The following is a 23,787-nucleotide window of genomic DNA, read 5'->3' on the forward strand; positions in this document are numbered from 1 at the left end:
TTTAATAATGGTAAAGTACACTCTCGAGAGTGTACTCGGATAAACACTCGCTCTCTTGTAGAAGTCGGTGTATTGAGACTTTGAGTAGACACATTGCCTTTAGATAAAGCGAGTATTAGATTTTTTTGAACTCTCGAAAATTTTGATGTGGATTACTGAAATTTACTTGAGGATTCTTCTTCCAACCACGTGGCGCTCTTGACTTTTCACCGACATGTGAGGCGGAAAGTGAGTCTCACGCCATTCCCACGTGCTTGATTCAAACTGCGGCTCTTTTAAAAGCTTTCTGATAAAAAAGATGCTAACAAATTTATTAATTTTGTAAAGAAGACGAAATTTAAATTGTTAGGAAAGGAAAAAGACTATGGTTTCTTTGAAGAGACAAATTTTGAAATTTATTAATAAAATTTTATTTGGCAAAAATAAATTTTTCTATCGATGGTTTCTGAAAATATTGCAAATTTATATACAATACATAATATTTTTGTATATTTTCTTGCATTTTAATTTTTGTTATAGAATTACACTATTTTTAAAATAAATTATTATGAAATTAATTTTAGTTCAAAATAAAATTTTGTGCATTGCACATTTGTACATAAAATATAATTTTTTTCATATATTTTGTTGTATTTTTAATTACAATTAAAATATACTAAAAATATCTAAATAATTATTTTATTTTTTTAATAAATTATTATCAAAAAATAGTTTCAAAATTATTAAACCAGTCTGCAACCTAAGATTTGAATCCTCGTAGAGTTTTAAGGCTATGTTTGGTTCCCGAAAAATTCGATGGAAAATATAAAGAAAAAAAAATAAGAGGAAAAATTGAAGAAAATAAAAAATAGATTCAAATCAATAAATTATTTTTATACATTTCTTCAAGCTTATTTCACTTAGTTTCGTATATTATATAAAAATTAAATAATTTTAAAATATTTAAATTTTTAACTAATTTTAATTATATTTAAAAAAATTTATTGTAAAACAAATTATGAGAAAACCATTTTCCTTAACATTTTTTTTATTTCCTTAATACTTTTTGAAACCAAAAATAGCATAAGGGTTTGAAGATGAAAGGTTTATCAATTAAAAAAAACTATTAAACATGTATTTTAAAATTAAAAGCCCATTTTTTAAAAACAATTTTTTAAACAAGTCAAAAGTTTTATTAAAATTTTGTTTTATATGTAAATAAATAAGAAAATGGTGATTGATAAAATAAATTAATTGGGTTAGTAAATTTTACGGCTCATAGTCATTGATTGCAACCAGACCCACGTAATTTTTGTCTCTAGTCATTGATTTAATATGTCTAATTTTTATATTGATTAATAAATTTATTTCTTAAAGATAATGAACAAGCTGATGATTTAATCCTTATTTTTTTCGTATTCAAGGGAGTAAATTCTTTTCCATGCCATGTTGACTTTTTTTGAGAAGTAACGTCAAAGGAAGTCAACAACAAAAACAGAAGGTTTTTGGTCGATGCAATTATAGTCCTCGTTTTATAATTATAATATTTAAGAAAAAAAATGGAGAATTTTAGGCATGAGACTAGAAATAATTATTAATCCTTATCATGATTCTAAAATTAAATATTAAATTAAATAAGCAAATAATTTTTATTTATTAATTAGTGAACTTTTGATAATATATTCCTATATTTGGTTCTCAAAAATTTTGGGAAAAAATATAAGAGAAATAAAATAAATAGAAAAAATAAATGAAAGAAAAGGTAAAAGAAAATAAAAAATATTAAAATTAATAATTAATAATTTATGGATAAATTAATAAATATTCATATATAAATCACTAATCATGTTAAAATAATAATTTATCTTAATCCAAAAATATTATCTTTACCTTTGATGGTAAAATTCAGTGTAATTTTCTTCAAACTAAATTTTTTTTTTTTCCGTTTTAATATTATTAAACGCTGACGCCTCCAGCTTATGCCTCTGGCTCTGCCCTAATGGGTATGGGCTTGGGGCTGGTTAGCTCTCATCTGTCATGGTTGCACCAAAGAAAATTTTTTATTTATTCAATTTCGAAGCAAAATTAGGCTGATTGAGGCTTGAGCCCAATAGCGTCAAGATACGTCTTGGCCCAAATATGTGGTTGGTCTTTCGAATTTGAGTAGACTGGGTTTGGGCCTGGGCCTAGTAATTCAATCAATTTTCATACTCGGGCCAGGGTAGGCGTACAGGGCCAGTGCCATGAACCTGATGGGTATTCTTTTCGGGTTAGGAAAGAATTAAGGAAAGGGGAAAATTTTGAGAATTTTTTTTTTATTATTAAAATATAAAAAGTTTAGAATTTAATTAAATTTAATTAAAAATTTTATATTTTTTAAAATTAGTTATTTGACATCTCACATCATATAGAAAGTAAAGTTCTCAGCATATGAACTCCTTTTAACCCTAAACGTGTTTTAAAATCGTAATGGTTCATTGGGCATAAAGTAGACAATATCTACATGATTAAATATGAGTTGTTATAAATTAAATCAAAGTCAATCTTCACCCCAGTGTGGGGGTTTATTTGGATCTGTAAGAAGTGTTTGTTTGTTTGACTTATAATCTCGTGAGACACAACACAATGAGAATATTATGTTTACATGAGAAAGTGTTTATGATATCCTATATCAAATAAGAGATAAAGTTCCCAATGTATGAACGAACTATTTTTAAAGCCACAATGGTTCATTGATTTTAAAGTAGACAATATTTACACGATTAGATGCCTACTACAAATTATTCTTTGTACAAAATAACAAAATTAAACTAAATAAATTTAAAATTAAAATAATTAAACTATTTTAATAGCTTTTGGAATTGGAATGGTAGAAAATTATGCCTCGTTTTTTTTTAATTTATAAAAATAAAAAATACCAATGTTTTAGACATTATATTAAAATAATGGTCCTTATACATAAATATTTAACTATTTTCATCCTTTTTATCTCTTATTTTATTAATTTTTTAAATAAGCCTACTTAGAAAATAAATTAATGTAGTTACATCCATGCATGTAGATCATACCTAGAACAACTTTTGGACTGTGGAAAAGACTTTTATATCATTCAACAGTGGGTAGGAGATTTGAGATTTAAAATCCAAATATTTTTCAATAAAGTTAGGACCAGATGCTTCCATGAGAACTCACGAGAACCAAAAAGGACAGGCTTCAAGATTTAAATAATATCTACACATATTCCTTAGGTCTATGGAGTCATTCTAGACGGTTATTATTTTTACAAATGGAATTCTGTTTAAAAATCAAATACATATATCTTATTTAATGTGAAAAAAATAAATTAATATATTCTTAAAAAAATATTTGAAATGTTTTAATATTTTTGCCAAAGCACGTGACAGATGTAATTATTCTATGTTGATTCACGTGCCAGCTAATGGGAGTTGGGAGACACAGATGAAGCAAAAGAAACCAGTGCCAGTGCAATTCAAAGGCATTCTGAGAGTGAGATAGAGATAGAGGTGGCAGTTGTACCATCAAAAGATATAGTAGAAGCTGAAAAAATGGACCGCAGACTCAAAATTTCACCCCCAACCAACAAAAAAAGAAAAAACAAAACAAAAGTTTTCGAATCTCCATCTCCATCCAACTCTCCTCTTCCACCTGTCCCCTAACTCAATACTTCTTCTCATCCGAGTCATCTCCATCTTCCATTTCCCCAAAAATATCACAGCTTTTTCCTCTATCACAGCTTTTTCCTCCATTACTGCATTTCCCACTATCTCCTCCTCTTTTTCATGCCCACTACGTCAACACCAACTCTCTATTCCTCATACCCAATCAACACCGTTAATTTCATTGGTCTGAAGTACTGTAACCAAGTCCCAAGAAACTAGAGGATACAGCGGAAGGAAGAACTGAGGAAGAGTATAATTAGAAATTTAGTTGTTCATTGGTTCTGAACAAATGTCGTGGAGAAAACTGAAGAGCAATCAGAATAAAGAGAGAAAGACGTGGAACAAACAGTTTGTAATTTAAAAACGATCCAAAAGCGGAAAATATTCACAATTTATTTTTATTTTTTGGAGGTGGTGGTGTCAGGTGTTATAGTCTCAGATCTTGAGGGTTGTGGTTTTAGCGACCCAAACTGAGGGCAGCTTTGACGTCGAGTCTCCATGCAAAGCCTCCTCCGTCCATTCTCCACACGTCGCAAGGCAGCGTCAGGGAGTTCTTCTCCTTCCCACACCTGTACTGTAGCCTCACTCTGCAGGTTATCGCCGGAAACGTTACTGGCACTCTCGCTTTCATCACTAACCACACCATCATCTCTGGCCCTGGGGTCACGTGCCCCACCATTCTCCGGTACGCTGCGTTGGTCCAAGTCACCCGGTTCAGGCCGTCCGATACGAAACCTGGACACGTGTCTCTGTCCAGGTTGTTTATCTTCTCCTCGTCCGTACTCCCCAGCCAGTCTCCATCAACCCACGTGTCCGTCACACACTCCACCGTTACGCACGACCCCACCAGCCTTACCGGTTGCGGCATCACCACCGTCCGATCCGTGATCACAGCACGATCGCTCCCGCAGTGCCCCTCGGTGCTGCCGTTGGCGAAACTCAGCCAGATCGGCGGGTTTTTCTGAGGTTTAGTCGCGGATAACAGATCAGACTGCCCAGGCGGAGACCAGTCCTTACGGTCTGGCGTCTCCGGCAGCAGCGGCAGCGTCACTACCGCTTCTCCGACGATCTCGTCTCTTTTCTCCTCCGGCGAAGCCTTTCTCTTTCTGTTGCACCTTTTGCTGTTATCCCTGACGTACCTCCTCTTTCCTCTCCCAGTCCTCAAGTACACTTCGTCGCTTTTCAACGTGGAACCGCCGGAGACTGAGCCAGCGCTTGTTGGCTTTGGCGCGATCGGCCGGAATCTAAGCATTATCCGGTCGACCTTCGACATATCGTACGCACCCCCGGCGTACCGTGCGATGCAGCACCCTCCCTCAGCATCCATCATCATCTCTCTCACGCACACTCTGGGAGAGAACTGGACGCAACTGATGATATTTATAAGAGGAGGGAATCCGACACGTGTGAGATCAGACACGTGTGAGAACAGTGATTCAAACAGCTCAGAGACGCGATTGGATGAAAGTGAAACGTGGCGTTATGGCTGAAGCGGGGCCAATGTGACAGGTGTGGATGGAGGTTTGCGGATGGGCCCACATGAACCAGCCAATGAGAAGCTGCAAAGTGCCAGACGATGGAGCCAAGTTAGGGGACACGTAGGCTCGGCCTCGTGCTTCGTGTACGGTTTTCGTGAAAAAAGCTTTTTTCCGGGAGTGGAGCTCAAACAACCGACACGTGGACCAATGGAATATGGATAGAAACGAGCCTGGCATTTCGGGTTACTATAAATAGTACGGGAAGATCTAGCCACGTGGACGGTCAGATAACGACACAATCTCCCCCCAGATCGGTGACGTCATCCCTGCGAGGAACGATTTTTCCTCCTGTCTCCGTGATTGGAGAAAAGGAAAACGACCGGTTCTTCAAATGATTTTTTTCCACTTAAAGTACAAAAATTTCCTTCGTCTTTCCAGCTATTTACGAAACGTGACATTCACTAGTTTTAAATGGCTAGTGCCTAAGGGTCTGGTTGCTGTTTTTGAAATCAGTTTTTGGTTTGGAAATTAAATTCTATAAACCAATTTTTGTTCTCAAAAAGATAAAAAATATATATTTGATTGAGTTAATAAATTTTTTTTTGTACAATAAATATACTAAAAACATGTTTAAAAGTTTTTTTTTAATTAATAAAGTATTTTATTATCTTAACTTAATATTATAAATATATAAATAATTTTTATATGCATAATTCATTTAAATTAAAAGAAAATTATTTTATTTAAAAAATTTTTACATTAATTATAATTTTATTAAACAAATAATAACTATTTTTTAAATCGTAAAAAAACTAATGAAAATATCTTCTTTTTTTATCTCAAAAATGTAGTTTTTGATAACACATAAAACACAAAAAACAAAAATATAATACTTTTTTTAAACATGTTTTTAGCGTTTTATTTTTAAAAACAAAAAATAGTAACAAACATGTCCTTAATTTCTCTGCAGTTACATCAACATTACCTTTAACGAGGACAAAAGAGTAATTTGGATTTATTTGATTTAGATAGCTTACGCATCTGGAAAATTTTAGAAACATGGTTTGTAGTCTTCCCATTTACTGAGGGACCAAGCCAACCGTACCCTACCCCTATCAAAGGAGGAAAAAAAAAAAAAAAAAAAAGACATGTACATTTATTCTTCTCAATATAGGTCAGGCTGCAAATTCAATTTTAACTTATTTAATTTAAGATGTTACTAAAAAAAAATTTAAAGAATTTTTTTTTATTCTCCATAATTAATAAGTATGTCATTTTCTTTTTAATTTAGGGTCTGATCCTCACGTGGTAAATTATACTTAGAAACATTCCAAGGTTTCTTATTAAAACATCTCCTTTTCTTATTTATTAACATCAAACAGAAAATAAAGATAAAATATATATTTAAAATTAAGACCAAATTAAAATAAAAATATATATATTTTTAGAGTTCTATTTCCATTATTCCATATGGGTTTTTTCCATTAATTATTTTATTATATTAATTATATTTTTATGATTACCTAATTTTTAAATAAATTGGAATAATAATTACATCAAAACATACACAAAATGTATTGAAAAAAATCATTAGAGCATATCAGCATATATGTTCTAAAGTCAGATTTTATTATCAACATTTTTTATTATATACATAAAAAAAAATGCATTTTGGTATTTATTGTCATATTACTCTGTATTTAGTTTTTTATACATTTTTTATTTTATATGTTATAATCACAATATTACCTTGTAATTGGGTTTTGTCTATTTTTACCATCATATCATTATTATTTCTCGGATCTTATTTTTTCGTGTTCTTGTTAACTAATCTAAATGTATGTTAACCAAAATCATGCATAAAACATGAGCAAAAAATAAATAAATAAGATAAAAATTTTAACATAATTCGATGATTAATGTAATTCATATATTTATAAAGTATATTAATATTTAAGAATTTACGAGTCAAAAGAAACAAGAAGAGTTGCAATACCGAAACTCTTAAAAAAACCTTTCAATTGTTATTGCATTATCTAAAAAAATAAAATTATTATACATAAAATCCTATACCCTAAACTCTAAACCCAACAAGGCTTCACCGACCAACAATTTAGACATGGACTTGAACGGTGCACATGACATTACATTTTCTAATATAATGCTATTGGACCTTTACCATTAACTTTTGACAAAATTAACTTGAGAATTTTGTTTGTTTGTTTCTTTTTAAAAAATTTTAGTTTTTGCTGGTTTTCAAAATGGATTTGGCCGTACAAAAGATCCCATACAGAAACGCGAAGGACCAAAATTTCCTGTTGAGCAACCAGTTGAATCAATCATGTGAGTTGGAGCTTTCAGAAAGGAACAAACAAATAAGGGTGAAAACTTAAAGAGAGCAGCAATAATCCATGTACCCCTTCCAGCCACCAGGCAGATCGATCTGCTAGACCCCTTGGCGTTAATGCAGATGCCGCAAGTGAGCAGAAGCTTTATAGCCAAAATATAATATTTTGTGGGGAGACTTCTGGGAGTGTTGTACTACCAAAAGACAAAGAGGTAAATTATGAGGAATGCAACGTGTACTCTGTTTGTTGTGAAAGAAAATTAGAGAAAATTTCATATATTTTCATGCATTCGTGGAGTCTAATTTTGTGTCGGCATGGTTTGATGTGCAATTTTTTTAAGATATGTTTGGTTCCGAAAAAATATAAGGGAAAATATGAGGGAAATAAAATAGAAAGGAAAAATAGAAGAAAAGAAAAAACCAGATAAAATAAAAATAGATTTAAAATCAATAAATTATTTTTATATATTATTTCAAACTCATTTTATTTATTTTCATTTTTTATATAAAGATTAAATAATTTAAAAATATACAAAATTTTAATTAATCTTATTTATGTATTATTTTCTTTATTATTTTTTTTATAAGGTAATCAAATATGAGAAAATTATTTTTTTATTTCTTTAATAATTTTCGGGACTAAACATAACTTTAGTAATTACCCATCAATTAAAGACTTGATTTGATAGTAATTTTAAAAATACTAATCCATATATAAGTGTTTAAAAAAAAATAAGCATTTAGAAAATATTTTGAATAGTAATTTTTATATAAAATATACCGGAACACTTAAATAAAAAAAAATAAATTTATTATGCCATTAAAAAAATTATTTAAAAAATAAATAAATTTTGAGGTAATATTTTATTTTATTTTTATTTTTTAATAGAGGCAAAATCATTAATTGTGCTTAATTTTTGGTTAAAGAATCTAGTACAAGCAAAGGCATCGGTGAGTCTAACCCAAAAAAAAAGAAAAAAAAATGTCATACCCTTTTTTAAACTCCTGTCATCCATGAGTACAAAACTTCTACTCCCATGTGGACAACTCCACGCAAAAGAGCATGTACTGCGGCGCCATTCCCCAATCTCCCTCCAGGTGGGACCACACCGACTCCATAAAGCTTGATTCCTCCCATGGTTTAACCAGGGGTCCACCAATAGTATTTCACCAGCTCACGTCTGTCATGACTATTGTTTATAGGGCAGATGCCACGTATTCAGGTACGTGTACACTCTTGATGTGTCGAAAACTGAAAAGGAGAAATTTAAAGAGTCAAAAGAGACAATTTTCAATAATTCAGGCATGGGGAGTGTCGGGTGTGTGGATCATGCGTAGGAGTGCTTCATATAGGTGGAGCGATATGGGACGTTTCATCAGCATGGGACCATGGTCCACGGTGGAGATTTGAGAAAACAGGCTGTTTAGAAGGTACTGGTAATAATTGAATGAAATAAAATATGTGAAATATGTTAATAGGGTACATTATGATTAAGAATGAATTTTATTTATTTTATTTTTTAATATTTTAGAATAAAAAAATAATTTGGCAATCAATTATTGAAAGAAATAAAGTTAAGTATTCATTTATAGTCCATTGGTACACCTTTTTTTTGGGTAGGTATCGAAGATGTACCACCGATTGGATTGCATAAATGGAAAATTGTGTTTTTGACCTTATTAGATCTAAAAATTAAGTTTTGACACGTATATAAGTTCACCGTTTAATCCTGAGACCAAAAGAAAGTGTGAAAATTGAGAAAAATGATATGAATTTTTTATTTTTTTAAAAATAAATTTTATTGACTATAAAAAAAAAAGAGATAATAGAAAATCATTAATTTGAATTTTATTCATTTTGTAAACCTCAATAAAATTTAATATAATTTAGTGATTTGGAAAAAAAACACAATTTTTCAAAAAAATAAAAATAAATTATTATTATTATTATTTAAAAATCAAACATTTTGGAAAGTATATATTTTTAAAATTGTGTATATAAAAAATAACTAAAAATATGTCAAAATTATTTTTAACAAATGATATATTTTTAGAATATTTATATTTAAAAAAATTAGTTTTCTAAAAATAATAAATTTTTAGAATAATTATTAAAAAAATTAAGATAAAAAGGTTTGTCAAACATTATGATATAAAATAGTTTTGAATGATATATTGGTCTTTTCATAATTTATATCATTTTCATCAATTATGCAACTTATATGGACTAAATCTTAATTTTTAGGCCCAGTTGGATCCAAAACACAATTATCCATTATATGAAAAAAGGTACTATCAATTAAATGGTATCACATACCTAATCTTACCTCTTATATATCTTGATCTCATTTATTTATATCATCGATCAATGCTTACCATTAAATCTATAGTTCACTTGTGTGGAGAAGATTTGAGAGAAATAAAGTTATGGGTCCATCTATAGTATTAAATGATATTTTTTCAATAAGCATCGAAAATGCACCACAAATCAAGTGGAATCCGGTATCTAGTCTCAACCCTTATATTTCGATCTTATTTGTTTGTATCTTGTTTAATGAGTTATATCTCATTATATATATTTAATGGTTTAAATTTAGATTGGCACTACGATACCTTAACATTTAAAATAAGATTAATAAAGTTCATCATATTTTATTGGAGGTTGAATGTAACTCTAAATTTACAAATTCAATATATAATAATAAAATAAATATTAAAATAATTAATTACTAAAATTGTATTTATATAAGTATTGAACTATAATAAGCTTAACTCCCTTGCAATGAACCCTCTCTTGGTTATTGGTTGATTCATGCGGGGTGGTGATGAAAATGAGACAATATAAGGTCTCAACATCAAGTTGATCGTATTACGGTATTAACATTTCAGACTTTGAATTTATTCATTTTTTAAACTTTAAAGCATATCGATATACTTTATAAGAGTTACCCCAACATCTTTATATAAAATATATATCCTTTAAAATTAATTATTCTTCACGTCTAGAAGAACAGTTGGATCAAATTATGAATGTTCTTATTAAAATGAGTCGTCTAAATTCCAATTATGTTAACGGGGTTGATTCCTTTGTACTTAATGGTATATTAGTGAAAGTGATTAGGACCCCTTTTAGCTTTCAAGGGGACAAGATTATACAATGTCTTTTCTTTTGGAAATCTGATCTACTACAAGTAGGTCACCTTTCAACTTAGGTTACAACCTCTGACTAAAGGAAATGAAAAAAAAAATGTGGGAGTGTCCTTTTACCTATTTTTTATTTTTTATTTTTTTTATTTTTAAGGGCAATAAGAGGTATCAAGGGGTTATACAATGTAATAGATTATCCCAATTGTCTTGTACTTTATTCCAAAATATTTTAATTTTCCCTATAGTTACATCTAGTATGAAAATTTGTTTGATTAAAACAAGGAATTAAATTAATGGGTTATGTGCATTCACTATGAGTATATATATTTTATAGGGCATATAGAGGACATCATCATTGCTTGATCCTCCAACAATCTTACCACATTTGGTGAATAGTTTCTAGAAGTATGAAGTGTTTAATTAATTAATATTAATAATACCGATCACTTTAATAATTTGAATATTAAAAATATATATATAAGAAGATCGATAATGATGGATACCAAAGTTTGATTAATATAATTTAATAATTTTTATAATAATAAACTATCATCGATTGATTTTTCCTCGTCCAACTGGCACGCTTTAAACAAATTTGTATTCTTTCGATAATTTCATAGCTTTTTGAATCGACCTATGAGTGTTTCGAGTTAAACCCTAAAAATATATTATAACTATGTACTTATTATGAATAATTTCATGTTTCTTTGACATGAACACTGTACTTATTATGGTAAGGAATGATTTTTTATGACATCCAATGGTATTACTACATGTAGAATGATGTTAATCATACGTATGAAGTTTGAGATATCGAAAATTAAAATATTAAATATGTCTATTTCTCCTAAATAAGGATGTTTTACTTGTGGTAATCATAACATAACTGACTACCTAAACCCCACTTCAGCTTCATTCTTCAACTCTTTTGGCCCTAATTTAGGTTAAAAGTCGTGGGCATACGTGCCTATAAAAATATGGGCTAAAAGTCATTGATTTTGGTGTCACTAAATCCTCTTAATTCAAGGGAAGAAGACAAAAGCACAGTTACTCACTGAGAAATAGGCCTATTGCTTGCCAAATTTAGCCATAGAAGGATGGGCCTTCCCTCTAGAATTTGCGCTTTTTAGGCAGCCCAATGAGACTTCGACGCATCAAAGAATTAAGAAATAAAATAAAGAGTTTTGAAATGAGGAAAATATTAAAAAAAAAAAAAAAAGCAAACCAAAAAACCCAAAAACCCAAAAACCCAACTCTCAATGCATTAAAGAATTAAATTATTTGACCACATAGCTAAAGTTTGGAAACTTGACGTGGGTTTCTGCCACGTGTTGGTGGGTTACCCAAAAGATCACATGCAAATGGGCATCTCATGAATAGGAGGTAGGTGTAGATAGATTGGGGTTAGGTTTTCAGACTTTTGAGTAGACTAATATTATTTATTTATTTGCCCTCTGTTTTAGGGCAACAAAGGTAAGATTGAACGACCACCTTGGAATATTTTCTTGCCCATATTGAGTAACACTTACGTTTGCAAGAATCCAATGTTGTCTTGTCTCTTTGGAGGTAGCCCTAACTCTAAGCAAGTCACATTGTACGAACTTATTCACTTTACATACCCAAAAAGAAAAAGTAAAGGTACTCCATGTGGGAGAGTACCATTGCCCTTTTTGTTTTCCTCTTCTTTCCTTTGAAAATGTGTTCACTTAGCCAATGGCCAAGGAGATTTGTGGGAAAGAATTGAGTTCAAGCATGCTATCACGTTTTATTGGAGAAAAAGATAAAAGAGAAAATACTAGGATTAAGGATATTTTCACGTTGCAAAAATAGTGGGGGGTACCAGGTGAGTTTCTGCCCCAACAAGATGGAGAATCAGACCATATCGTGGAACAATCAAAAAAATATTTTCACCTTCAATCATAAATAAAACTTCTAAAAAAAAATTTCATAGAGAAGTTTCGTACTTATTTACTGAGGGGAAATTGATCCAATTCAGAATTATTAATGTTTATACCGATCGATCATAAAAGAAAAATTTTGATTTAGTCTGTTAAGAATTGGACCTCATAATTACTAGCTAATATGTTTTTCTCTTATACTTTTCTTCGTTCATCTTTACCAAGGGGTATCTTATTTTGGTATCCCGACAAGTTTTAGCGTGGGTAGATAGTTAAGGGTGTAGTTTGAGTAATAAATTGTGGATGCCATAAACATGTTCCTCAATTATGGAAAGAAAAGAAGAAAATTGTTGTTGTTAAATGAGTTGGAATATAGGGTGTTTCATGTGGGTAGTTGTTGCAATAGAATGAAGTTCTGACTTCTGATAGGCCTCACTCACCGCTGAAGACGCGGCTTTATGTTCATAGGATAGGGTTAGTAGTTAAGAACTTAAGACATAAGCCAAGTTTATAAAAATATTACCAAGTACTATTGGATTTATATGCTCAACTTGGGATTTTAGAAAAAAAAAAAAAAACAAGAAAAAGTTAAATATAATTAAAATTATTAAAAAATTTATATATATTTAAATTATTTAATATTTATATAAAAAAATTAAATAAATGAATTTTTAAGTGATATATAAAAATAATTTTTTTGATTTTAAATTTATTTTTTTATTTACTTCTATTTTTTTTTTCTTCAATTTTCATTCAAACTTTTGAAGATCAGGCATAATTTTAGGTTAAGTTTGATTCCCAAAAAGTATTAAAGAAAAAAAACATTAAAAAAATTATTTTCTCATTGTAATATGAAAAATATATATGAAAATAAAATATAATTAAAATTATTGAGAAACTTATTTATTTTTAAATTATTTAATTATTATATCAAAGAGTTAAAATAAGTTAAATAAGTTTGAAGTGATAAACAAAATTAATTTCATGATTTTAATTCTATTTTTTATTTTCTTCTAAATTTTCCTTCAATTTCATTTTCCAATTTTTCCATAACCAAACGTACCCTTAACCTCCCATTCATTTTGTCCCTCAAGAACCTATAAAACAATTAAAAAAATCAATACGATTGTGTAGGACAAAAGACTAATCAATTAAAAATCTGCTGGTAGATGAAAGTAGGCGCCATATCTACCCTTTCATTTATTCTAACTGGCAAATGCATCATGCCTGATATCTACTTGTTGGGATTTTTGAATTAGTAGATACCAGAGAAAGGGGACATTGAGGAGTGATTGTCAACCTTCCTTTTCTATAATTAGAGTTGTTATATCTGCAGTCCTATACAGAAATCTATGATCGTTATATATGTTGGCCCACTCTAATTTTTCCTTTACAATCAACAAGTATCAAATCCTCTGCCTTTCCACCTCCAGAACTAAATGTATATATTGTAAGTGAATCAAAATTCAACTGAATTTTAGTGATAGAAAAAAATTAAATGAATTAAATGCTGGTCTAAGATCAATTTGATTCGGTTTAGATGATCGGTTGAATGTAAGTTAATTCAAGCATGAAGTTTAAAATACATTTAAAATTTATAACCCAAAATATAATGTATGTGTTTAAAAATTAATTTGAATGTGGTGCAGTGACAATAAATTATTTTAACATAATACAAAAATATATATAATAATAAATATGAAAAATCGGTTGAATATAAAAAGTATTTTCTCCAAAAATATTTTTGGGAAAATCATTTATCAGCTGTTTTTTCAAAAAATGTTATAAGTGATTTTTCACTTTTTAAAAATGTTTTTTAAATTTTATCAAATATAATATTTTCTTAAGACCTTTTCTTTATAGTTAAAATATGTTTGATAGTGTTTTTATTCATGTTATTGGGTGGTGGTTCGGTTTATGGGATCAAATCAATATGTTTTAAGAAGAAATATTTGAATATCAATCTCATCGATATCATCAATCTCATAAGTATCATATAAAATTTTATCAATGTAATCACTTTTTTTTAAGAAATATGAGACAGGTAAATCATCCAAAGTAAAGAAATCTATTCATCGATTAAAAAAAAAGAAAAAGAAATGTGAATATTGGTGATTGAAGTGTTTTTAGTGAAAATGTTTTCTTATTTTTAGAAGAATGGTTTATGAAATGTTTAAAAAATATTAAGAGTGCGTTTAATAGTACTTTTAGAAAGCATTTCTAGTGTTTTTTTATATTTGAAAATTTTAATATTTCATATATTAGAAATACCAAAAATAGTTCCTAAAATTATTATCAAACGCACTTTAAAAGTAAATTACCAATTTTTTTAACATTTTTCATAAATTTTACCAAATGTTTTATTTGTTTTTTAAAAAACACTTTTCAGATCACTACTAAACCTGGTATAGAAGTCTTATCTAGAAATACTTTCAAGCCAACTCATCATTTAGAACTTGGAGCATCATCAGAAATGATCAGTTATTCTTTTATTGGCAACAGTAGTAGTAACAGAAGATGAACGCAAAGCTGAAAATCAAACCAGATAATAACAGCAAGGAACCATGAAGTCATGAAGTCTTTCAGAGTCTAGATGATGGCTTAGGGTGGTGTGTGACGATATGGTTATATGCATCTAGAGTCAGAAAATCATCTAGAGTTGGGGTTGTGCATTGCCTGGTGAAGATCTTGCAGGCCTCCTTGTACATTCCCTTCTTGAACTTCTCACGCCCAACCTCTCTCTCAATCCTGGCCATCTCCTCTTCCACTACTCGCCCGAAAAGGTCTAAACTCACCTTCACTCCAAGCCCATCTCCATCCAATTCCACTCCGTATTTCAGCCACTGCCAGTTCTGAACCCTGCTGATCTCAGCTGTGGCGGCATCCTCCATAAGGTTGTAAAGAGGCACTGAGCCAGTTCCAGTGAGCCATGCGGCCAAGTACTGGATCCCGACCCGGGTGTTTAGGCGCAGGCCCTCCATGGTTCGGACCCCTCTAGGCCTCTGTATGAGGTCCTCTTCGGTTATGTTTGCTGCATCCTCCCGCTTCATGGTTTGGATCTGATTCGCTGCATTGCCCATGTTGTTGTTGAAGACTTCCATGCAGGCCGGAATGAGCCCAGGGTGGGCTGCCCACGTTCCATCATGCCCTGCCCTCACTTCTCTCTGCTTGTCCTTCCTCACCAGATCAAGAGCTGCCTCATTTGCTGCCGGGTCATCTCTAATTGGAATCTGAGCCGCCTGTTCAAGAATTTGAAGGATAGCAATCTAGTTGAGTGTGATACTCCGCAACAATATGGAACAGGGGAGAAAAAATTCTTAGCCTATGTATGTTTAGGCTTCTCTTTTAAAGTTGTGAAAGTTAATTGAGTTCAAAACTGATAATATTTACATGATTAAAAGCAAGTTATCATAAATGGTATTAGAGTCAATTTTCAACCTTGAAAAAGTTTGTTTGATCCCATGATATGATAGGGAGTAAAAAAATTTATGACACTTATATATATATATATATATATATATGCATACATTTCTCTTAATTATATAAATATATTTTAAAGTCGTGATAGTCCTTTGAGCTAAAAGTTGATAATATCTATATGATTGGAAGTGAATTGTTACCAATGGTATCAAAGCCGAATCTTGACCCTAATGTAGGAGTTTGTGAAGTCTTACAATTCTTTAGGACACAATAGAGAGGGAAAAAGTTTTTACCTAGAAGTTTAAACTAGACAATATCCATGCAATTGAGAACAGGTTGTTACATTGAGCCTATGGATGCTTATAAAGTATAACTACCATAGTGTGAGTCTGAGAGATGAAGGAAAATTGCATACCATGCCGCCCATTGCATGGGCTCCGCGCCTGTGGCACGTCCTAATGAGAAGATCAGAGTAGCTCTTCATGAAGTGTTGAGTCATCCCAACCTGAACCCTGTCCGGAAGCAACCGATCAGAGTGACCCTGGAAGGTTTTGACATAGCTGAAAATGTAATCCCATCTGCCACAATTCAAACCAACAGAGTGATCTCTGAGCTCATAGAGGATTTCATCCATTTGAAAAACAGCTGGTAGTGTTTCTATTAGGACTGTGGCCCTGATGCTTCCTCTTTCTATTCCAGCCATTTTCTCTGCCCTCTCAAACACACAGTTCCATATTTTAGCTTCCCTGAAAACATAATAAAGTTTGTGTCACTCTTCAACGAAATTTTCATGTTGAATTATGCTACAATTTCTTAGCCAATTTCCCCAATAACCTCTCTAGTTGAATTATGCAACAATCTCTTAATGGATTTCCCAAAATAAGCTGTCTGACAAGAAGGAAACTTATTAGGGTCTATTTGGAAACATTTTCGAAAATAATTCTCAAAAATAATTTTTAAAAACAGTTTTCAATTGTTTTTAAAAACAAAATTTTATCTGGAAATACAAATATGAAAAAGCTTTCTTGGTTTATTCCCCATAAAAGTAATGTACAATTATGTATGATACAATAGTTTTAAAAGTATTTTCTCTATTTTCAATTATTTTTCAAAATATTATACAATAAACAACTGATAACACCTCAAATTTATGTATAAAAACAAACCGTTTTCAAAACAAATTATTATAAAAACGTTTTTCTATCAAAATTTTGTAAAAATGTTCTTCTGAGCTAGAAATTGTTTTCAAAAACAGTATGCAAACAGGCCTTAACTCTGGCTTACCAAAAGATGCAGTGCATGTTCTGTATCGTTGAAAAAGCTCATTCAAATTAAAGAATATATTCAGAGATCAATCATTTCCCCTCACAATTGAAGGCTGAAAACATTTAAAATAGGGGATTTCTCCTTACCTTGAGTGCTCCATTTTAGGGAGGTAGAAAAAAGGCCCAAACCCTTCACCCTGTCTCCGGCGGAAGGTTGCGTAGTTATGGAAGAAGTAGAGGCCAAAATCCACAAGGCAACCTGTTGCAGGCTCGCCATCAATGAGAATATGAGCCTCAGGCAGATGCCAACCTCGCGGGCGGACAAAAAGCTGGGCTGTCTGGTCATTGAGCCTGTAAACCCGGTTCCTGGCCTGGTCATGGAAGCTTATAGTCCCGTCCACAGCATCCTTCAAGTTAACTTGCCCTCTCATCAGATTCTCCCAACTTGGTGAGAGCGCATCTTCAAAATCAGCCTGCAAAATAGGTTAATATTATGCAAATTGCGGAGAGACGGCTCGAACACATGACCTCCCACGCAAAAGAAGTTTTGATGTAAAAATACAAATTCTCCTAAAAACTTAAACTTGTTGGATTTGGGTTCACCATTTATACCGTACTCTTCAACATGAAGAACAAGTACCACTTACCATGAAAACTTTAGCACCGGAGTTGAGAGCATTGATGATCATCTTCCTTTCCACGGGACCGGTAATCTCCACCTTCCGATCAGCGACAGCCGGTGGCACAGGCGCACACACCCAGTCACCTTCCCTCACATACCTTGTAGCCGGATCGAAACCCGGCAGCGCCCCCTCATTGTACCGCCTCTTCGCCTCCCTCCTACACTCCATTGCATACTTAATTTGACTCCGAAACTCCCTCTGCAGATCAGCCACAAACTGCAGGGCATCCTTAGTCAAAATCTTTGCAAGTTCTTCATCATATCGGCCCCTGATATCAACCCCATCGGGAGCTTCATAGCCCACGACAGTCTTCCTGGCCATAGGGGCAGTATAACCATATGTTCCAAGGCCTAACATTTTCTTTCACTACTATGATCTCTATATGAGTTGATGTGAAAATGGGGTGGCAAAAGGGGAGTATATAAAGGAGAAGTTGAGTGGAAGTGGATAGGTACTGAGAGTGTTATCACAGTGGGCTATATATGGGGAGTGCATGGCCTTATGTGCGTAAGAATATTGAATGGGAAGGCTAAGGATATGGGTGTTTTTGGTGTATGTGCCTTCCTCGGGAGGTGCGGTTTGTTAGGATATGGTGGGCCAATGCCACATGGCTAAATATTTTTATTGGGGGCTTTGATGTCTTGATGGCATATCGGTTGCTTTCATTTGGTAAGTAGGCATTGGGGGAAGATGCATGATGGTCTATGTAGGACAGATGGTGTATGTAAAGGGTGCTGTGGGTGGGTGAGCGGTATTGTTTGATGATAGCTGACTGGATTATTTTGCAGGATGGGCTTCATTCATTGTGAACAATTGCTCTACGTTAGCGGTTTTGGAAAAATACTTCTAATATAAAAAGTTTTTTTAAAGAAAAAAAAATCAAAAGTCGGACAAAATTCCAAGAAAACATTTTTAATTGAAAAATCTTATCTAATTTCTTAGATAAAAATCATTTGTTTGACTTGTAGATAAATATTTAATTAATAATTCTTTTAATAAGGCTTCCAAATTAAACACGTTGTAAAGTGATTATTTTATTAAAAATATTTTAAATAAAAATATTGTCATACAAACTTAGTAGATGATGTTGACATTTTTTATGGGCTTATTTGATACTTATTTTTGAGAATATTTTTTTGTTCTTTAAAATAAAAAAATAGAAAAATATGTTTGATAATTTAAAACTGTTTTTGGTTCTCAATAACAAAAAATAATGCGTTTTAAAAAAAAACACATTTTGTTTTTACTTATTTTCCAATGGTGGTTTTAAAAAAATAAAATTATACAAAAATATATAAAATGATTAAAAATAAAATATTAGATATAAAAATGTTTTTAAAACATATTTTAAAATATTAAAAATATGTTAAAAATATTTTGGGTTTCAAAATAAACTTTTATTTTTTAAAAAACATTTTAGGTTTTAAAATAAACTTTTATTTTACAAAACATTAGAAAACAATTACCAAACAAATCATATGATTTCCTTTGCGGGTGGTTTAATTAAAACAATTTTAGTTCGTAAATTTTTTTTCATTTTTATTTGAAACTTCAGTTTTTATTTGAGAAAGAGTTTGAGAGAGTTGAAAACATTTTTAAGGGAATTCTTTCTATAAATGATCCCGCCAAATTAGACTCACTTTAAATGATTCCTAAAAGTTATTTTTTTATTCAAGTATAAAAAAATTATTTTTAAAAACATTTTTTATATAAACAAGTCCATATTAAAAGTGTTTTAATAAACAAAATCACTCTATTACAAGCTTTACATTTTGTATATTTGCTTATGAGGAAGAGGTAGAGATTCTTATTGATAAGCCTAATTCATCTTGTCTAAACCCTCTTTGGTTTATTAATTTTTCCTTTCTTTTTTCATAAAAATGAGTACAAAATTAGGTTTTCTCTTTTGAACATTAGAACTACTTTCAACCAACATCCTCACATTTATATCATGATTGATTATGAATTGTTGGAGTCGGTTTTGAATGCCCAACTAGATTGACCCGACTCGACCCATATATATATATGAGAGAAATAAGATGAGTAGTTTACAAAAATTTTAAAATTATTTAAAAATTGCCATTAATAAATAAAAAAATAAACAAGTTTTTTTCTCTCTCTAACAATTCTCTCCCTGAAAAACACCAAAAAAGAGAAATAATTTTTTCGTTCTTCTCTTCTTAAATATAAAATAAACATATATTTTTCTTCTCAAAGTTTTTTATATTTTTTTTTTCATAAAAATAAAAATTAAGATTTGTGTGTTATAAAAAAAAATGATTTTCATTATTATAATTTTATTCATGACTTAAAATAAGAAAATTGATCAATGAATAAACAATCAAGATTCTGGGACATTTCACAAGATAATCCAAAAAATGAAATAATTTAAAACATAAAAAAGTTTAAAATATTTTGAAAGAGGTTAAAAAGCAAATAGACTCTTTTTAAAAACTATTTTCATGCCCTTTCGAGGAGTGTTTTCAAACATGTTGACTAAAGCCATTTCACACCATTATTATTTTTTCCAAAAAAATAATAATTTAATTATGCCAAAAGGGGTTATTATCATGTTGAGCTCCTTGCACATGCACCTTAAAAAGAATTGTTAGTTTTTAATTCAATTTGGGATAATTAATTTAACATTTATAATTTTTTTACACATAATAAATATATATGATTTATTAATTATCCATAATTTTCGGGTTAGTTTATTTATTGTTTTTTTAATTCCACCTTGGCATTAAAATTATGCGGTGGAACCCTAGTCTCAGTCTGTTTACAAAACCCCTCCAACGTCACCGGTCGGCGGATCATCGTCGTCGTCGCCGGTAACTCTTTCTCCCCGTCTCTCTCTCGTTTTTTTTTTTGGTTCATAGGAAAGTCTTAGAAGAAGGGAAAAGAAAAGAAGATATTGAAAATTGACTAAGATGGGAAATTGATTTCAGAGCATTTGATTTTCCCGAGAAACAGACGGGACCCTTTATGTGTCTGTGAAGTGGGGCCGGTTTGGGTGATATTTTGACGTGTGAAGATTTTCCAATCCTTTTCCGTGGAAACAAACAAAGCGGGTTAGGTGTGGAAAAAGAGTAGATATTTAATATTTTTGTTGTGGCCGAGTTGTGAAAATATCAAACTGACCCTGAATTTTCCCTGGCCATCTGTTTGTTTGATGAGAAAACAAAGCCAAAAAAGAAAAAAAGAGAAAAAGAAAAAGAAAGAAAGAAAAGAAGGAAGTATATCAATATTTTGAGACTAGTCACTGATGTTTTCTGGCGTTTCTGTGCCTGATTGATTTATTGGGTTCAGTTGGTCTTATGACCCAGGAGAAGATGAAAAATTGAGAGAATAAATTTTTTTATTGACAATATTTTTCCACATCTTTCCCGTTACCAAAGGATCTTTTTTTCCTTAGAAACTAATTAGGAATAGAAACTATTTGGGGTGTGGGTTCATTGGCCTTTTGCAATGTGTTCTATTTGGGGTTTACATTTATGCAGTTCTCTCTAATATGGGTTTCTTTGTTCTTGTTGTATGTTGTTTATATTTTCTCTTAGGTGACCTCTAGATAGAATTCTCTTCCAAGGTGTGATACTTATTGGATGTATATATTTTCTTGGGAAAATGCTATTCTCAGGGACTCCCCATTCCACCTCTGGTTTCAAAGGTTTTTGTTTCGACTGGGATTTGTATGGCATTGTGGTTGGCTGTCCTCTTGGGTGTGATTTGTGAATATGAATAATCCAATTCATGGATGGTTGTGTAAACTCTGTAGCTTTCTTTCTTGTTTTCTGTTTGGTAAGAAAGGAAAAGAAAAGAAAAGAAAAAACATGAAATATGGATTAACTTCCATTGCTTGGTTGATGTCCATAGTGCATGAATGCCATTAGGCTATGATTTCTTGGGACAGAATCTGACATTGAGCAAGAACATTGATTTGGTTGTTTGGTTGGTATGGATTGATTATAAGTGCTATAATTCATAGTCCCAGGAGGATCTTTTGCTCTTTTTCTCCCATTTCTTCACTGGGTATTTGTGGATGACCCATAAATATAAGCTCTTCACATATTTTTGCGGGTTTCTGTTTTGCAGATATGGCTGACATAAATTCTGAGGTAGTGTTAGGCATGTTCCTACAGCAGCTGATCATGGAGACAACATTTATGTTCATTGTCCTTACTTTAGCACAAGTTCCAGCTGAGAGATCAGAAGAGAATGATAATACTGAGGGTGGTGATGATTCTGAGAGTCTCTCTGGAGAATGTGTGGATGATGAAGAAACTGGCTCTGAAGAAATTGAATTAGATTTTACTGATAATGCAGCATCTGAGAATCAAAACCCGCGAAAGAGGAGCAGAAACGGTGACAATGAGGCATCAGGATTGGGGTATTTGATCAAGGTCGCCAAAATTTACATAGTCGTGAGCGTCCAGATCAAGAGTATGCTGCTCAGACAAATAGGGCATGATGATGAGGAGTCTGAAGATCGAAGAAGGGTTGTTGAAGAACTTAGCAAGTTGCCTGGGTTTAGTTCAAGGGATCGACTTCGGGTTGTGACTAGAATCGCTACAAACCAGGCAGTTGTTCATCTGTTTCTGAGCCTTTCCGATGTCGAAAAAGAAGAAATGGTAGAAATGATGTTAGATGGTACTTTGTAGTTCCTTGAAATGGGTACCCGTTCTCATTCAAGTGAACTAAGAATTTCATTTAGGTAGTGTTTGTATTTTTACTTAATTCTAAATAAAGTCTTAATGTTTAATAGTGTTAAATATTAGATTGTTTGTTTGTGTAGTATTTTATTTTTATTAAGTATTAAAAAATAAAAAAAAACCAATATGTTATTTTTTTTATTTAGAAAAAGTTACATATTTTGACTTTTTCTATTCAATAAAGAGTTTATAATAAGTCATAAAAAATAGAAAAACAAACAATCTAAATTCTGAAAATAAATTACTTTTAGTAAAAAGTCAAAAAAATAAACACCTTTTTAGCCTCCTTCGAGATGGTCCTTTTTGCTTCTGTTTTTGTTTGGGGGTGTTGTTGGATGATAGTCTATGGTCATATATAGCATTTGATGGATGGTTGCATACTCTTGTTAATAATTTTGGTTTTGGTATACATATGTGTTCTAAATAATGGGATAGAGAAGTCTTTTCCAAGTTGCAACCAAAATCTTGATGTCTATGCAATACTCTGTTCATAGCTTGCATAACTTGCGGGAGAAGAAAAATAAAATAAAGGAAAGGAAAATTTAATAAATTATAACTTTTACTTAAATAATTTTTCTCAAATTTTTGTTTTTCTCTTTAGAGTATATAATTTAAGTTTATCTTTGGTTTTTGAAACTTTTAAGGTTATGTTTGGTCATCAAAATATTTAAAGAAAAATATGAGGGAAAGAAAAGAGAATGAAATAGTAGAAGGAAAGAAAAACAAAATAATAAAAAAAATAAAAAATTATTTTTATATGTTACTTTTAAATTTGTTTAATTTATTTATCTTATATAAAAATTAAATAACTTATAAATTTTTAATTAATTTAAATTATTGTAGACCCCTCTTGAAACAACGTTTTTTCTCACACCCGGGGGAAAGCTGTGTTTTTCATTCCAAAGTGGAGGTCGGTTTCCGGAGGAGTCGAGCATGCATGGACATGGTGGTTGAGATGTTGACATATTGGCTGAGTAAGGAGCAGGGAGCAGGTGAAGCCTTGTGGGGGGGAGAAAAAAATAAATCTGAGGAGAAAAAACGAGGAGGGGAAGCAAAAAACTGGACGAAAAAAGGGAGAAAAAGATATGGAGGGAAGAAAAATTTAGGGGGTCGGCTGATTCGGTAGGGTGGGGAAGAATATTTTTTTTTTCAATCGAAAAAAAAGAAAACAGAGAGGAACC

At 31.4% G+C, this 23,787-nt stretch overlaps 3 protein-coding genes across 3 annotated transcripts; 1 reads left to right on the top strand and 2 right to left on the bottom strand.

The window, feature by feature from the left end:
* Positions 1-3,510: 3,510 nt before the first annotated feature.
* LOC117934371 lies at positions 3,511-5,011 on the bottom strand. The gene has a single exon (XM_034856015.1). The coding sequence runs from the start codon at positions 4,990-4,992 to the stop codon at positions 4,117-4,119; it is 876 nt and encodes a 291-aa protein (XP_034711906.1). The 5' UTR covers positions 4,993-5,011; the 3' UTR covers positions 3,511-4,116.
* A 9,982-nt stretch (positions 5,012-14,993) lies between these two features.
* On the bottom strand, positions 14,994-18,295 carry LOC117904408 (malate synthase, glyoxysomal). The gene is made up of 4 exons (XM_034816994.1): positions 17,862-18,295; positions 17,362-17,687; positions 16,365-16,695; positions 14,994-15,768 (listed from the first exon to the last, which is right to left on the bottom strand). The coding sequence occupies exons 1-4, from the start codon at positions 18,252-18,254 to the stop codon at positions 15,112-15,114; spliced, it is 1,707 nt and encodes a 568-aa protein (XP_034672885.1). The 5' UTR covers positions 18,255-18,295; the 3' UTR covers positions 14,994-15,111.
* Positions 18,296-20,665: 2,370 nt separating this feature from the next.
* LOC117905078 lies at positions 20,666-22,656 on the top strand. The gene is made up of 2 exons (XM_034817967.1): positions 20,666-20,728; positions 21,990-22,656. The coding sequence occupies exon 2, from the start codon at positions 21,992-21,994 to the stop codon at positions 22,553-22,555; it is 564 nt and encodes a 187-aa protein (XP_034673858.1). The 5' UTR covers positions 20,666-20,728; positions 21,990-21,991; the 3' UTR covers positions 22,556-22,656.
* Positions 22,657-23,787: the final 1,131 nt, after the last annotated feature.

Source organism: Vitis riparia, chromosome 17 (assembly GCF_004353265.1).
Source record: "Vitis riparia cultivar Riparia Gloire de Montpellier isolate 1030 chromosome 17, EGFV_Vit.rip_1.0, whole genome shotgun sequence".
Lineage (NCBI taxonomy): Eukaryota > Viridiplantae > Streptophyta > Magnoliopsida > Vitales > Vitaceae > Vitis > Vitis riparia.

Excerpts from the sequence above, each read along its gene's own strand:
- LOC117934371 (XM_034856015.1), bottom strand. The coding sequence starts at position 4,992 with ATGATGATGGATGCTGAGGGAGGGTGCTGCATCGCACGGTACGCCGGG.
- LOC117904408 (XM_034816994.1), bottom strand. The coding sequence starts at position 18,254 with ATGTTAGGCCTTGGAACATATGGTTATACTGCCCCTATGGCCAGGAAG. Across the intron at positions 17,688-17,861 it reads CCGGTGCTAAAGTTTTCATG|GCTGATTTTGAAGATGCGCT; the intron begins GTAAGTGGTACT and ends CCTATTTTGCAG. Across the intron at positions 16,696-17,361 it reads CCTAAAATGGAGCACTCAAG|GGAAGCTAAAATATGGAACT; the intron begins GTAAGGAGAAAT and ends TTATGTTTTCAG.
- LOC117905078 (XM_034817967.1), top strand. The coding sequence starts at position 21,992 with ATGGCTGACATAAATTCTGAGGTAGTGTTAGGCATGTTCCTACAGCAG.